Source organism: Symphodus melops (genome assembly GCF_947650265.1).
Source record: "Symphodus melops genome assembly, chromosome: 1".
Taxonomy (NCBI): Eukaryota; Metazoa; Chordata; class Actinopteri; order Labriformes; family Labridae; genus Symphodus; species Symphodus melops.
The window spans coordinates 31,816,104-31,829,924 of record NC_136691.1 but is presented as its reverse complement, the minus strand read 5'-3'; the positions used below and the strand labels follow the sequence as shown (position 1 = coordinate 31,829,924).

Genomic DNA, 13,821 nt, shown 5'->3' with positions numbered 1-13,821 from the left:
AAACGTGGCTTTAACATGTGGACAGTATATGAGGGGTGTTTTTTAGGTTAGATTGTGTCATTGAGTCTCTGAGGAACAAATGGATCTGTGTGTTTTGTCTTGCAGTGGACGGCGGTGCTGATCGGAGCTGTGACGGTGATTTCTGTCGTTGGAGTTGTTGTGTTCCTTCTTTACAGAAGATACAAGCTGTCAAGTCAGTACACACGAGTGTCCACGTCAGACATGATGTGCATCCATTAAAGCTGTTCTAACAGAGGCCGCGTGCTGTGTTTCAGAGGAGAAGGCCGGGGTTCCCCACTATCGCTTCCGTAAGAGGGATAAGGTGATGTTCTACGGCAGGAAGATCATGAGGAAGGTCTGTAGAGTTCTCTTCTTATCACACCGACCGTTTCAGTCATAGAGCGGACTCACCTGTCCGGACTCACCTAAAGAAGCAAACCAGCATGCGTGTCACACCCTACTGTGAGGATCCATCCATCTCACACTCGTTTTTATCACGGATAAAAGAACCAGCAACTTTTCAAAGCTGCACAAACTTGATAAAGAAGTTTGAACTTTGTTTCTAATCCAGATAAAAAATGGTAGCCAGAGAATTCAGTCTTCAATGAATCAAACCTTTAAAGGACACTGATGTCTCCCTTACTCCTAATGCCATCCAGATAAAACAAGCACAGTAAAACAAGTATGAACAACAAATACTTCAAATCAACCACAAAAACCACAGAGATCCAATAAAACTCTGAACATTTCAAACTCTGCGAGAGAGGGAAGATCTGTGGCATTAAAACAAAGTGCAGTTCTACCGAGTTCATTGAAAGCTCGAGAGACTTTAAGAACAAGCCAATCAGAAGGACGGGTCGGGTCGGTGTTCAAAATCTATCAACACCAACGTTTGTGACGCCAACCGACCTTCTCTTCCAGGTCACAGTGATGAGTGACACATCAGCTTGGCTTTGTTTAAAGGTCCCATATTACAGTATGCTTCTTCTGGTTAGTAGGCACATGCATTACATATATGAACCCCAAAAAGAGCATCATATGGGATCTTTAAATGCAGCTCCGTTAAAGGCTTGAGTTACTTTCAGTCATTTTCTGTCTTCCTGCAGAAACTCGGCTTTTTGTTTTTCTTTATTAAAATAATTGATGTTGTAAAGTCATTGAAACAAATCGTTTTCTGTGGTATGCAGCTATGGGAGTTAATTTGTTATTATTTAGCAGGAATCTGATTTTTGTATTGCACAGAGAGGACTCACAATAATGTCAACAAAAGAAATTGCTGAGGTTTAGTGGCCTGGGTCAAAGGTCATCAGGAGTTTATCTCTCACGGACGGATGAGATTGAGCGATCTGTTGATGATAAACTTCAGATTCTTTCATCAACTTAAAATGGAAGTTTTGCATAATCATTCACTAATGTCTTGGGTTTTTTTTTAATGTACAAACTTGAAACATGGTTAAGCAAATGTTGTTGTTGTGCAGGTCCAGACGTTGTCCTCCGCCCCGGCCTCAAATTCCAACTCAGCTTCACGACAGCGAGTGAGGAAGAGGACCAAAGTCCTCTCGATTGCACGCAAGTGAGTCATTTCTTTTTGTCAATGGGTTGAAAAACAAGATAAGATTTGAGGGTTACACTTAATACTTCACCCTGGAAACAATGAATTGACAAATCAAATCAGTGGATGAATGGATGAGTTAGTTGTGACGGCCTCTGTCATCAGTGTGTGAATGTGGAGGTGTGACCTGCCAAGTAAATACACTAAACGGGCTCAAGTCTGATCCCAGTTCATGTTAACTCAAGGTCCATGCAGATAAGCAGGCACATTAATCATGACACACTGTCAGAGCCAGCTCGGCTAGATACTTCAGAGGACAAATTCTAAAAACACCTCGAGATAAGGAGCTGTTCCTTGGATTTAAAAAGTATTATTTTTAAACTCATCTTCAGTGTTTTGAATTTAGACTGCAGTAGAGAGTTACATAATGCTCCTTTAAATATCACCGGTAAGAATATACTAAAAAACTGACCATGATATAGAATCAGGCATCAGCCGTTATCTGCACAGGTCAGTCATAGTCATGATCAACGCTGCACATACATACATGAGACATGGTCATGAAGCAGCTGAGAGAGAAGACGAGGGCCGAAAGAAAGACGACTGTACATGTTTGTTCTCTGTTAGAGGACACGTGATGTTATTATTATATAGAATTATTATTATTATATAGTTATTTAAGAATTAATCTGGTTCCAGGTTTGGTGAGTAAATGGAGTTTGACCTTTGTTCATGTCAGAGGTTTGTAACTCAGAGGTTTGTAACTCTGACTTTTCATGGATATTATGGGTGGTCTTCAAGTTCGAGCCAATGAAGCCCGTTTTGTCCTCAAAGGGAGAGACGCTGCGTCCTTACAGTCAGCGTGTACACCAGTTCTGTGTGTGTGTGTGTGTGTGTGTGTGTGTGTGTGTGTGTGTGTGTGTGTGTGTGTGTGTGTGTGTGTGTGTGTGTGTGTGTGTGTGTGTGTGTGTGTGTGTGTGTGTGTGTGTGTGTGTGTGTGTGTGTGTGTGTGTGTGTGTGTGTGTGTGTGTGTGTGTCCGAGACTGTTCGTAGTCTCTCTTTTTATTCGCCTCTGATGTAGAGGATGCTCTTTTACTATTTAAAGAATAAAGACTCACTACATTTAAAAGGAATGACATGAAAACACAGAGGATGAACAATCTGTGTTTGTATGACAGGATCCTGCGCATCAGGAGGGAGCCGCCCACCCTGCAGCCCAAGGAGCCCCCGCCCTGTCTTCTGGAGGCTGACCTGACGGAGTTCGACGTGCAGAACTCCCACCTGCCCTCAGAGGTGTTGTACATGCTGAAAAATGTCAGGTAAGGAGAACGACATCATTTATTTATGTATTACTCCCACATGGACACGCTCACATTTTATATGGAAACCTGTATTAATGTCTGAAGTGAGAAGTTGTACGAATGACAAAATGTGTTTTTACCTGACACACGATACTGAAGGGAAACAATCAAGAATAAGTTTGCTGTTACCATGGTAGCGCAGGTGTCCTCCTCACTGACACAACAAGAGAAAGCCTCGTCGGTCCACAGATTGTTGGACTGCTCCGAGTTGGAGAAAATTGTGCCATTTGATCTCCATCTTCTTCTGAACTGAATACAAGCAGCAGCTGAAGCAGTAACGTAACGTTCTGTAAGACTGTCGTTCAAAACAGGATCTCATGAGACTTTATACATTTATACCCCGAGACACAACACACAAACACAAAATACATTCATTTATCCGACACGAACCACATACCTCACATCCCACAACCCAAGTGTTGTAGTCATGACGACAGTAACCACGACCGAAACATGCCAGAGACCAGAGTGCTCCCAGACCGAGACAAGACCAAAACATTTAGGGATCAAGACCGAGAGGGGTGTGAAAAATCCAAAGACAGATAAAGAGAAGCTATTTGTTGTAAAACAGAATCATCACAGTAATATTATACAGTTAATTAAAATATCTCTAAAACCATTAAACAGAATGTATCAGTCAAAGATTGAATAACAAGTATTGAATATATGGTATTTCTCTTCCCTGACCGCCTCAGATGTACTTGTGTGTTGTATGCAGGGTGCTTGGTCACTTTGAGAAGCCTCTTTTCCTGGAGCTGTGTCGTCACATGCTGCTGATCCCGCTGCACCAGGGAGAGGCGCTCTTCAGACCGGGCGACACTGATGACAGTATTTACGTGGTTCAAGATGGCCGCCTGGAGCTGTGCATCCATGAGAGCGTAAGACCACAGGACTGACCGCGGCCGGCGGATCGATCAGTCGAGCGTTTAGAAGACTTTGGTCTTCTGTTTGCAGCGAGGATTCTGCTCTCATGTTGAACTTTGAGCGTTTTTTGTTTTTTTTCTCCTGCAGGATGGAACAGACGCTGTGGTGAAGGAAGTTTTACCAGGAGACAGCGTTCACAGTTTGCTCAGCATCATGGACATTATAACTGTAAGTCTCCCATGTGATATGACGCTGATATAAAATCAGTCTAAAAAAGAAACTGTCACTGCAGATAGCACATAATGACCTGAAATATTTTGGACTTTGTATGGTTTCAGAGATTTCTACTTTGGACAATGAAGCATTCTTTTTTCTATTTCTTTTTTTTTAAATTTCTTTTGGGCCTTTTTATGACTTTATTGTAGAGACAGGACAGTGGGTAATGTCAGAAATCAGAAGAAGAGAGAGTGAGGAATGACGTGCCACATGTCGGATTTGACATCATGGGTTTGTGATGTCACAAACCCATGATGTCACTTTTTTTAACGAGGGGGGTTAGGGACTGAGCGTTTCATGTGGCTAATGCTACTGCTAACAAGAGGAGGAAGGAGAAACTGTGTTTCCTCTGACTTTGAATTTTTGCACATAGATGGGCTTAAACATGCAGAAGACACCTGGAAACACTAAAGAGCATCTAAAACCAGAAAAAGAAGTAAATGGGACCTCATCCCATCTAGCTTTTAAATAATATTTTATTGAGCTGAAATCATCTCTTCTTTGATTCACTCTCAGTCAACATTTGAATGTGTTGCAGTATAATTTAAAGGTGGAGTGTATGAATCCTAATCCAGTGGACTCCTCATCAGGTTTAAAAAGTATCCTCGTAGCAAGCTAACTGTCTGCTCTCACAAAAGAATCCCCAAATTGTACCATAAACTTCTTTTTGGACTGCAGGAACTTCCTCTGAACGAGGACCGATGTGCACGCCTCAGGAAGCAGCGTGTAAATGTGGTTCTGGGGTAAAAGACGTACCCTTAAAAAAAGACCCTGCTCGGGGGTTAGTTCTTCGGTCCAGGGACCCCTGCAATGCTAAACGTCTCTGATTGGTCAGACACTTGTAGCGTTTGATAACCCACCATGTTTAAAACATCGCAGCTGCAAGCTCAATGCCCTCTGAGCTCCTCCGTGCTAACCCATGCTAACAGGCTAACTGTAGCGTCTCACAAATGATGATGCTGACCTGTTGACCTTTGATCAATTTATTGAATTAAAGGAGCTTTTATTTGTCACCAAATGTATGGCATCATCTTTGTTGCATGGCCTTCGTCTTCTTCTTCATTCTTGTTTGGATGTTGAGTTGAGAAAGTTTAAACCTGTCCTCACTTCTCTGCTCGTCTTCACACTTTGTGTTTCAGGGATATCCAGCGCCTTACAAAACAGTCTCAGCAAGAGCTGCAATTCCCTCCACTGTCCTGCGTCTTCCAGCTGCAGCCTTCGAGTCCGTGTTTGAAAAATATCCTGAAACTCTGGTCCGCGTCATTCAGGTAAAGACCAAGAGAGCGACAGGCATTAGGTCTGTATTAGATGAAGCTCAGGCAGCTTCACCACATGCAAACAATTCTCTTGTTTTGTCTGTACTGCAGATAATCATGGTGCGTCTGCAGAGAGTGACCTTCCTTGCCTTACACAACTACCTCGGCCTGACCACAGAGCTCTTCAACCCGGTATGTTTTTTTAAATTATATTTGTTATTTTCATTCTCAAAATTTTATCACAGAACCAAAAAGACCAGGAGAAAAACCAAAATGAATCCTCCCTCCTTGGAAACACACGTAAAAACTTTGTACTTATCTATTTAGGGTTAGGGTTATTTATAAAAGTTAATAAAAGGTTAGGGTTACCCAAAAGTTAATAAATAATAAATATACAAAGAAATCCCATAAAAAGGTCCCATTATGTTGTCGGCCTCCATATCTTCGTCTCAGATTAAAACATGTTGCTAAGTACTTTGACATTTCCTCACCGACCTTCTGACAGTACAGCTGATTCAAGATAGTACATGACTTCCTTGATCCATGTTATAAGTTGGTTGCGTAGGTCTTTCCATTTACACAGTACCAGTCTCCTGGCATGTTGATTTACAGTCTAGTAAGAGGGGCGTCCACAGAGGCCACACCAAAGAGTGCAATATATAGAGATGGTTCCTCTGTTTTTTCAAAAAGAACGTCTCACCATTTGGGTTTAGTTTCATGCTTTTTAAAGGTTTATATTTTGTTGGATTTCCTTACTTTTTTTTTTTTCTTATTTCACTGGCATGTCTGACCTCACAATGTCTTGTCCTCTTAGTCTTTTAATCAGCTTGGCTTCATTTATTTGTATTTTTGTATATTTGTATTATTATTGTTATTATTATTATTATTATTAGGAGTGGGGCTTTGAATTTAATTCAATTTAAAAAAACGTTATTTGTCCCCTGGGGGCAATTCAAGGACACACAGAGCAGTAAATGAACAACAGTGCAACTATGCTAAAACATTTAACCAAGATAAGAGTCAACAAACAAAGAATAAAGTGTCAAAGAAGAATAAGTGTCAAGAGTGTTAGTACAAAGTTAGAATACAAAATTACAAAGTTAGATTCAAGGAACAGCAGAGATTAAAGTGTCTAGATGTTAGTACAAGTTAAAAAACACAAGTTACAGAGTTAGATTGAGAGGACGGTAAAAGGACATACATGTAAACAGATGTTAATCACATTAATCACAAGAAAATAACACGTACAATTGTTTTAACGCATTTAATCACAGTTAGCTTATCGCTAGCTTATTGATGGATTTGTGCTAGCTTTTTGCTAGCTTTGTGCTAGCTTCGCGCTAGCTTTGCCACATGTACAAACAAGAAGCGTTTGCAGCCTAAACTCGACCAAATGACTCTTCAGGACCAAAGTTAATTTAACGTCTGATAAACTTCACTCGCTAAATTGATTGCTCTGGACTGTCAAAGATAGGGGGTTACAAAGTGTGCTACAGATGTGTGATCCAACTTTTCAGCTGCAGAAAAAACATTTCAAACAATCTCCAACAGCTTTATGAAATTGAGAAGCAAGTAATTCATCCACCAAAATCATTTTAGATTGAGAAGTGTTGCTTTTTAGGGCAAATATTGTGATGCACTTAAAATGCGATTCATTTTGATTAATTAATTAATTAATTAGAAAGCCCTGAGTTAATAAGTTAACATTTTTTAATCAAGTCCCACCCCTAAATATCATAATTGTTATGCAGGATTTCATCATCGAGGAGGCTTCACTAAGAGCTCGAGGGTGGTGTAAAAGTGAAAGACATCGAGTCAGTGTCCAGTTCTTGAAAGCTGTGAAACAAACACAGGCAGCGGACGTATCGACTCTCTTATGTTCAGAAAAGACAAATCAAAACCTGCAGGATTAAATACATTGCATACTGTCTGTAGCAGTGCAGACGCAGGCTTCATGATTCAGAAGAAAATTATGTCAGTTCACACATCTGAAAAAATGAGGCACTTTGCTTCATTGCCTGTCAATCAAAAGCCTATCTTTCTGGGTGAGACGGTTCTGACTTATTATCTCCTCTGATGAGATCTTTCAAGGTTTTACTGCTCAGCAAATTAAAGGAAATGGGGGCGGGGCATGTTTGCCTCTTTTACATCATCATGATATCCTGTTCTGCTCGCAAACATTGTAAAAACCTTCGCTCCAGCACGAGCCGTTTGCCGGGTGTTCTTCACGGAGTAGTATGGTACTCAAGGATGAACTGTTTCTCTGTGACTTAATGTCAGTCCCAGCTCCTGAATGTGATACATCAGCAGTGTGGAGGGACTTTACATCTGGTTTATGTGTCTTTATCCATCTGAGTTAATGACCCCACAGTTAGTGGATTAGAGGATTATCAGTCCTCGCTCTCCTCCTCGTGTTCTTGTTTCTTTCTGTTCTGTCTCGAGACTACTGACTGTCACATGATCTCTACACAGAAAGTAACACACTTTTTATTGTTGTACCTCCCTACTGTAATTGCAATGCGCCCTCTCCTGGTTTAATGTGGTCCTACACACTATAAGATTATTATTATTATTATTGTTATATTGGGAGAGAGACATGCAGGAAAGGAGCATCAAGTCGGACCTGAACTCGGACCGCCCACTTGGCGGACTATAGCCTCCATATATGGGGTATGATCTAATCAGCACCCCTTGGTGTAGTCCTACATGTGCTCTTGATTTTCACATCTATCCCAGCGACATTATCGTTGTGTGGAGAACACTGATATTTGTCATCTTTAAATCAGCTGGTTGGTGTTTGGAGTGTAAAACAGTGATGATAGTGTGGTTCAATCTTTCTTCATGTGTGTTATGCAGGAGAGCCAGGCCATCTCCCTGGTGTCGGTGGCCCATGTTCTGGGTGAAGGTCATCCACACAGAGGCCTCCGTAGGCAGCCTTCCCACTCTGATGATCAGGGCTCTGAAAAATCGGACACAGGTCAGACAGAGCAGCCCTCTCTGGTTATTTCACTGTCAGTGTGCACTGATGTGTGTGAGTGTGTGTGAGTGTGTGTGAGTGTGTGTGTGAGTGTGTGTGAGTGTGAGTGTGTGTGTGTGTGTGTGTGTGTGTGTGTGTGTGTGTGTGTGTGTGTGTGTGTGTGTGTGTGTGTGTGTGTGTGTGTGTGTGTGTGTGTGTGTGTGTGTGTGTGTGTGTGTGTGTGTGTGTGTGTGTGTGTGTGTGTGTGTGTGTGGTTTGTCTAAAGTTGTCTGTTATCTTCTTTCTTTGTGTCCCAGAAAAGTCGGGCCTCCCTGAAGTGCCTACATCCAAGCACAAAAAGTCTCGCTCCCTCTCCACCCCGATGGCTGTGACAGGTATACACACACAGAGTGTCAGCCTGAATATGCACGTTCATCATTTTATTCAGAGCACACGTTTGTCTTCAAAGTATGAAAAAGATGTCGGGCCTGACAAGAAGAAGACTCCGATATTTATGTTGTTGAATAAAGTGCGATTTGGAAGAAACATTTTTAGCATTTTTACAAAAAACAGTGGCCATGTTGAAGTCTCTCGGAGCCAAAGGCAAAAAAAACTCAAATGGGGGGGCCCGCCCCAAACAGCTTTCACCCCCTTATGTTATAAATAATCTGACAGATGTGCACTTTACATCACGACCTCATCATCATGAACAGTCCTCCAGTACATGCACACTTTCATACGTTGACACTTTACGTCCCGCAGCTGCACTGTGAGCACGTTAAGTGTGAAGGTCACTTCATCCTGGTTTGTTTTGAACAACATGTGTCTTTGTCTGCTACAGTACATTTTCTGTTCTTGTTTGGTTTCTGCCTGTCGTTGTGGTTTGATGTAAATGTGTGAACCACCAACCTGCCGAAGGACTGCAGGTGGAAATGTGTGGAGTTAGATTTGTCTTTATTACATGCGAGAAAATAAATGATCTAAGAAAAAATGTTTGAGAGAAAAAGTTTTCATACCAATAGTAAACAATTATATTTGAGACTAAAATTAGTTATGAGAGACAGTATGTTTCTCATAGAACATAAGAAATATAAATTAGACATTTTTAAAATTATTTCTGAGGAAAAAAATCTCTCAAAATATTTTTTTAACTCTCAAATATATATCTTATGTGAAGAAATGTTCTCTAAAAAAACGTGTTTCTCTCAAAATGTTTGTCTTCTCTCTCTCAAAACCTAAAGGCCTTTGAACACGAGGGCGATGCGAATAAACGGCATGAAATTGTGAATAATTCTAATAATTATTATTATTATTATTTTCTTGCTTGTCATAAAGACACAAATCTACTTCATAGAAATGAAGCCATCGCTACAATCTGATATATTAACATGTTCATGTTCATCAATGTGCACTGTCCCTAGTTTCTGTTTAAAGATAAAACACACTGCTGAAATCTGAAGTGAAGTTGCCAAACTTGAATCAAACGTCGTGAATTTTAACCAGAAAACTTTACATGTAGTTTACTAGCAATAAAAAAAACACAACATTATTTCTGCACTTTCTACCTGGGCATGCACATATCGGTCTCTGTTAACCTGTAGAAATCAGAGTTTTCTTCTGCAGCATACACATTTCTTACCTTTGAATTATTTAGATTTCTCACTGTGATAATATATGTTCTCTGCTGAAATGTGTCTGTGCACACATATAATGACGATAAAGCTTTCTATTGATTCTTTATCTCAGTTTTAAAATCCCTTTTTAGTGGTCCTGAAGTTTAGTCACCAGCTGGAGCCGGTCTACGTGACTCTGCAGCCACAAAGACACGGCACCTTCTCCAGATGTTTGGTCCTCTGTGTCAGTGTGTACTTTTTACTAATGAACGTTATGATGACTTTGTGTGGTGCAGGTAATGTGTCAGACGACCTCAACAGAGCGTATGAAAGGGCTCGGGTAGCCAATGAGGAGACGGTGTCAAACAGTCCTGTGAAGGTCAGTGGAAAACGTTGTTCTGTGTCCCACATGCTGCCTGTCTGAGTCCAGAGTTTAAACATCTGGGTCCAGTTTCTCAAAGATGCTTTTTGACTGATCTCTCTGCCCAGTTTAGTCTTATAAATTTGACAGTTCAGAAAATAATCCTGACTCCATATAAAGAAAAGTAAAAAAAGTGTGTTGGCAAACTTTTAGGAATCTGAGCAGGGAGCTGTTAAGAAGATCAACACACGGATCGAGACTTCAGTTTTATTTCTCTCCTGCTTCTATAAACTCACATGGAAGATGACTTAAGTCACTACAAGTGTTATCTCGAGACATTTTAAAAAAGAGCTGATGGGATAAGATGTAGGAAGGATTTCTCCTTTGTATTCCTTGCACTCCTGTTGTCCACACTTCCTCACTGCTGGAGGTGGAGGTCAGAGCACGCCGTGCATGAATGAGGACAGCGGTGGTTCTGGGAGCGCCACAGTCCGAGGGAGATGGCACATAAATTAAAGTGACAGAACATCCTCACTGTTTTTCTTAGATTAAAGAAACATAAATTACAGATAAAGATCCAAGAGAAAGATCATATTTGAAGATACTGCTGGTGGAATAAAACATTTTCTCCTGTTTGTGATTCATCAACACAGAGGGGAAAACATGTAGACCAGACTTGCTTCTCAGGCCTCTGCAGACCAGGGCCGTGTCCAGACTATATATGGGGCTCTGAATTATGCTGGGACGGCCAATCACATCTTCTTTTATGGCACAAAATAATGACTATTAGTCTCATTTAATAATGAGGTGGTGACATCCAGCCTCACCTTTTGTTATTGTTTAGATGGAGAGCCCCCTGGTGGTGGAGCCTTTCAGGTGCCTTTGCCAAAAATGGACCTAATAGTTGGTTTAAGCATAAGTCCCGCCTCTAACAGGGCAAATATCCAATCACTGTTTAGGATTTTTTGGCGTTGCTTGTCAGATTTCGAGGGGGGTGGCATGGCACCCCTCTGGACCCGGCCCTGCTGCACACTACATGCAGATACAGTTGATCATTTTCAGCATACAGAGGCGACTGCTGCTCAGAACATGGCGTGTAGCGTGTGGTTTAAGGTTGTTCATAAAGACATCGCTGTTGTTTTTGTTTCCTCAGTCGATATTAAAGAAGAGCGTCACAATGCTGCACACTCCGTCTGCTGTTTATCACTACAGTGAAGCTGGAGGAGGAAACGCCAACCATAACAAAGTCAACGCAATTTTCCAAGCAGCCAAAAAAGATCTGCTTCAAGTCATCCCCCTGCAGGTAGCACATGAACTACATCTTTACTTTTTGTACAATTTAAAATCTTTCAGGGTATTCATACTGTTAAGAGCCCAAACGTTGAAATCTAAACCTAACAGATCCTAAAAAGATATCATTATTTAGAAATAGTTTGTCATCATGAATCTGCGTTTAGTAAAGTAGCTATGACCAGATTCTTCAGACAGAGTTTGTCCATTTAAATGTGATTTAAATCACGTCAACAGAACCCCAGTCTGCTGGAGGGCAGGGTGACTCTGCGACAAGTCAAGGCCGGCTCTGCTGTAGCCAACCAGGGAGACCAGGTCAGTCTGTTACTCTAACACCTGAAGGCACCACATGCTTGTGTAGGTTTGTTCTTATACGAGCTGTCACTCCATTTTATAATTCCAATAAATTACCGTACATGTTTGTAATCCTTTTATTGTTTATTTTTTCATTATTTGCACTGTTTATTTGTTTATGTTGCCATGTTTCATAGGGAAGCAAGATCAAGGAAGAGACATCTAGAAAATTATATATTTAAAGGAGCAATCTGTTAGATGTCATCTGACTTAACTGATAAAGTGATCTTTCTCTCTGATCAGACATGAAGGAAACATGCAGCCAGTATGTCCTCCTTCTAACTTTAGATTCTGCTCCTGAATGCTCTGGATTTGATTGGACCAGAGAAGGCGGTTATTAGACGCCCCCACACGGCCGTTTTGGACGCCCCTCTGTTTGCCAGATATGAGAGCAGTTATCAGGTCAACAGGTGTTGCAGCGATGGAAGCGGGCAGTGGAACTGCTTCAGATAGAAGTGATTGTACCCGAGCTAAAAAGCCTCTGCATGTTTCTAATAAGCTCCAGCAGCAGAAAGCTGCTCAAACTAGGATCAATGTTGGAGATGAAACATGGAGAGAGGTTAGAACGCAGAAAGCTTTACAGACCCATGCAGAGCTGGCTAAACACTGAAGCTACAGTGTCCACCACATGACAACCTGTGTGAGCATCGACTCTCGAGAGGAGGGGGACAGATCTCTAATGTTCTGAATTTGGACTGCAGTATTCGTTTTAAACACCAGGTGTCAGAGTTACTTCCTGGTTTATATGTTAAAAAGGTGTCGGCTGAAGCTTTGTGGTGAACAAACAACAAACTGAAAAGTTTCTGTTGAAATATGGAAACACGGTTCCTTCAATGTTTCACATGTTGTACTTATGGGCTTCTTCTGTATGTTTGCAATATTGTGCGTATGTTTATGTGCGTATGAACATTTCGCAGGATGTGAGCATTGCCTTCGTCATCTCGGGGTTACTCCACGTCTACCAGCGTATGATAGACCGTGAGGAGGACACCCTGCTGTTTGTCACCCACCCGGGGGAGATGGTGGGTCACCTGGCTGTCCTGACAGGAGAGCCCCTGATTTTCAGTGTCCGTGCTCAAAGAGACTGCACCTTCCTCTCCATCTCTAAGGCCCACTTCTACGAGTAAGATCACACACAAACCAGCCGCTCATTTCCTTCCATGTGGGTTCCTCCCTGCGTATGACGAGCACACACACCTGTCCTTTTGTTTTTTATTTTGAAGGATAATGCGTGAGGAGCCCAGGGTGGTGTTGAACGTAGCTCACACTGTGGTGAAGAGGGTTTCACCATTCGTCAGGCAGATTGACTTTGCCCTGGACTGGATGGCTGTGGAGGCAGGACGGGCGGTCTACAGGTATCTGATGGACTTTGTGATGAAACGGCTAAACTAACTCATCAGTTCTGAGCCTCCTGCTTTAACGACGTGTAAGAACTGAACTGAGCTTGAACACAAAGAACAGTTGTGGCTTTTATCAATCACTCACATCTATCTAACGTGTCCTTGTGAGATCACAGTTTAAAAGAATAAGTCATGTTACCATCATATCGGTTTATATATGTGGTACAAACTCCCATCCCATTTAGATTGTATGAAAGTAATCAACATATCCAGTAGCATAGCAACAGACTCGACATTCGTCACACTTACATGGATCCCTCGTGTAAAATCTGGCACACTGCCTTTAAAGCAGTAATCACATATCTGTAGATGTCTCTCTGAGTGTCCTGACTGTCTCTGAGTGAGACGTGTGAGTCAGTCAGCTGTGTTGTTGTCAGAGCTGTCTTTACATCTTGTTTACATGGACGGGACTTGGATTAAGTCTCTTTATATCTCTGTCATTCTGTGTCCATGTATGTTTAATGTAAAGCTCTGAGTTAACTGAAATGTGCTAGCATTAGCCTGCTAACACAGCTTGCACTAAATGTTGTTTAATTAT

The 13,821-nt window shown here is 41.6% G+C and overlaps 3 protein-coding genes across 3 annotated transcripts in view; 1 reads left to right on the top strand and 2 right to left on the bottom strand.

Annotated features, from left to right (window-relative positions):
- Positions 1-13,821, bottom strand: part of rabl6b (RAB, member RAS oncogene family-like 6b) — a 144,229-nt gene that overhangs the window by 51,976 nt on the left and 78,432 nt on the right. The window lies entirely within an intron of this gene.
- araf (A-Raf proto-oncogene, serine/threonine kinase) overlaps positions 1-13,821 on the bottom strand; it is a 153,878-nt gene that overhangs the window by 98,147 nt on the left and 41,910 nt on the right. The window lies entirely within an intron of this gene.
- pnpla7b (patatin-like phospholipase domain containing 7b) overlaps positions 1-13,821 on the top strand; it is a 28,063-nt gene that overhangs the window by 2,006 nt on the left and 12,236 nt on the right. The window contains exons 5-19 of the mRNA XM_079363656.1: positions 106-193; positions 276-355; positions 1,479-1,573; positions 2,731-2,871; positions 3,632-3,791; positions 3,925-4,005; positions 5,193-5,321; positions 5,421-5,501; positions 8,166-8,286; positions 8,583-8,660; positions 10,175-10,257; positions 11,393-11,542; positions 11,767-11,844; positions 12,801-13,006; positions 13,107-13,238. Of these exons, the coding sequence (XP_079219782.1) occupies positions 106-193; positions 276-355; positions 1,479-1,573; positions 2,731-2,871; positions 3,632-3,791; positions 3,925-4,005; positions 5,193-5,321; positions 5,421-5,501; positions 8,166-8,286; positions 8,583-8,660; positions 10,175-10,257; positions 11,393-11,542; positions 11,767-11,844; positions 12,801-13,006; positions 13,107-13,238 (1,703 nt within the window). The remainder of the gene's footprint in view (positions 1-105; positions 194-275; positions 356-1,478; positions 1,574-2,730; positions 2,872-3,631; positions 3,792-3,924; positions 4,006-5,192; positions 5,322-5,420; positions 5,502-8,165; positions 8,287-8,582; positions 8,661-10,174; positions 10,258-11,392; positions 11,543-11,766; positions 11,845-12,800; positions 13,007-13,106; positions 13,239-13,821) is intronic.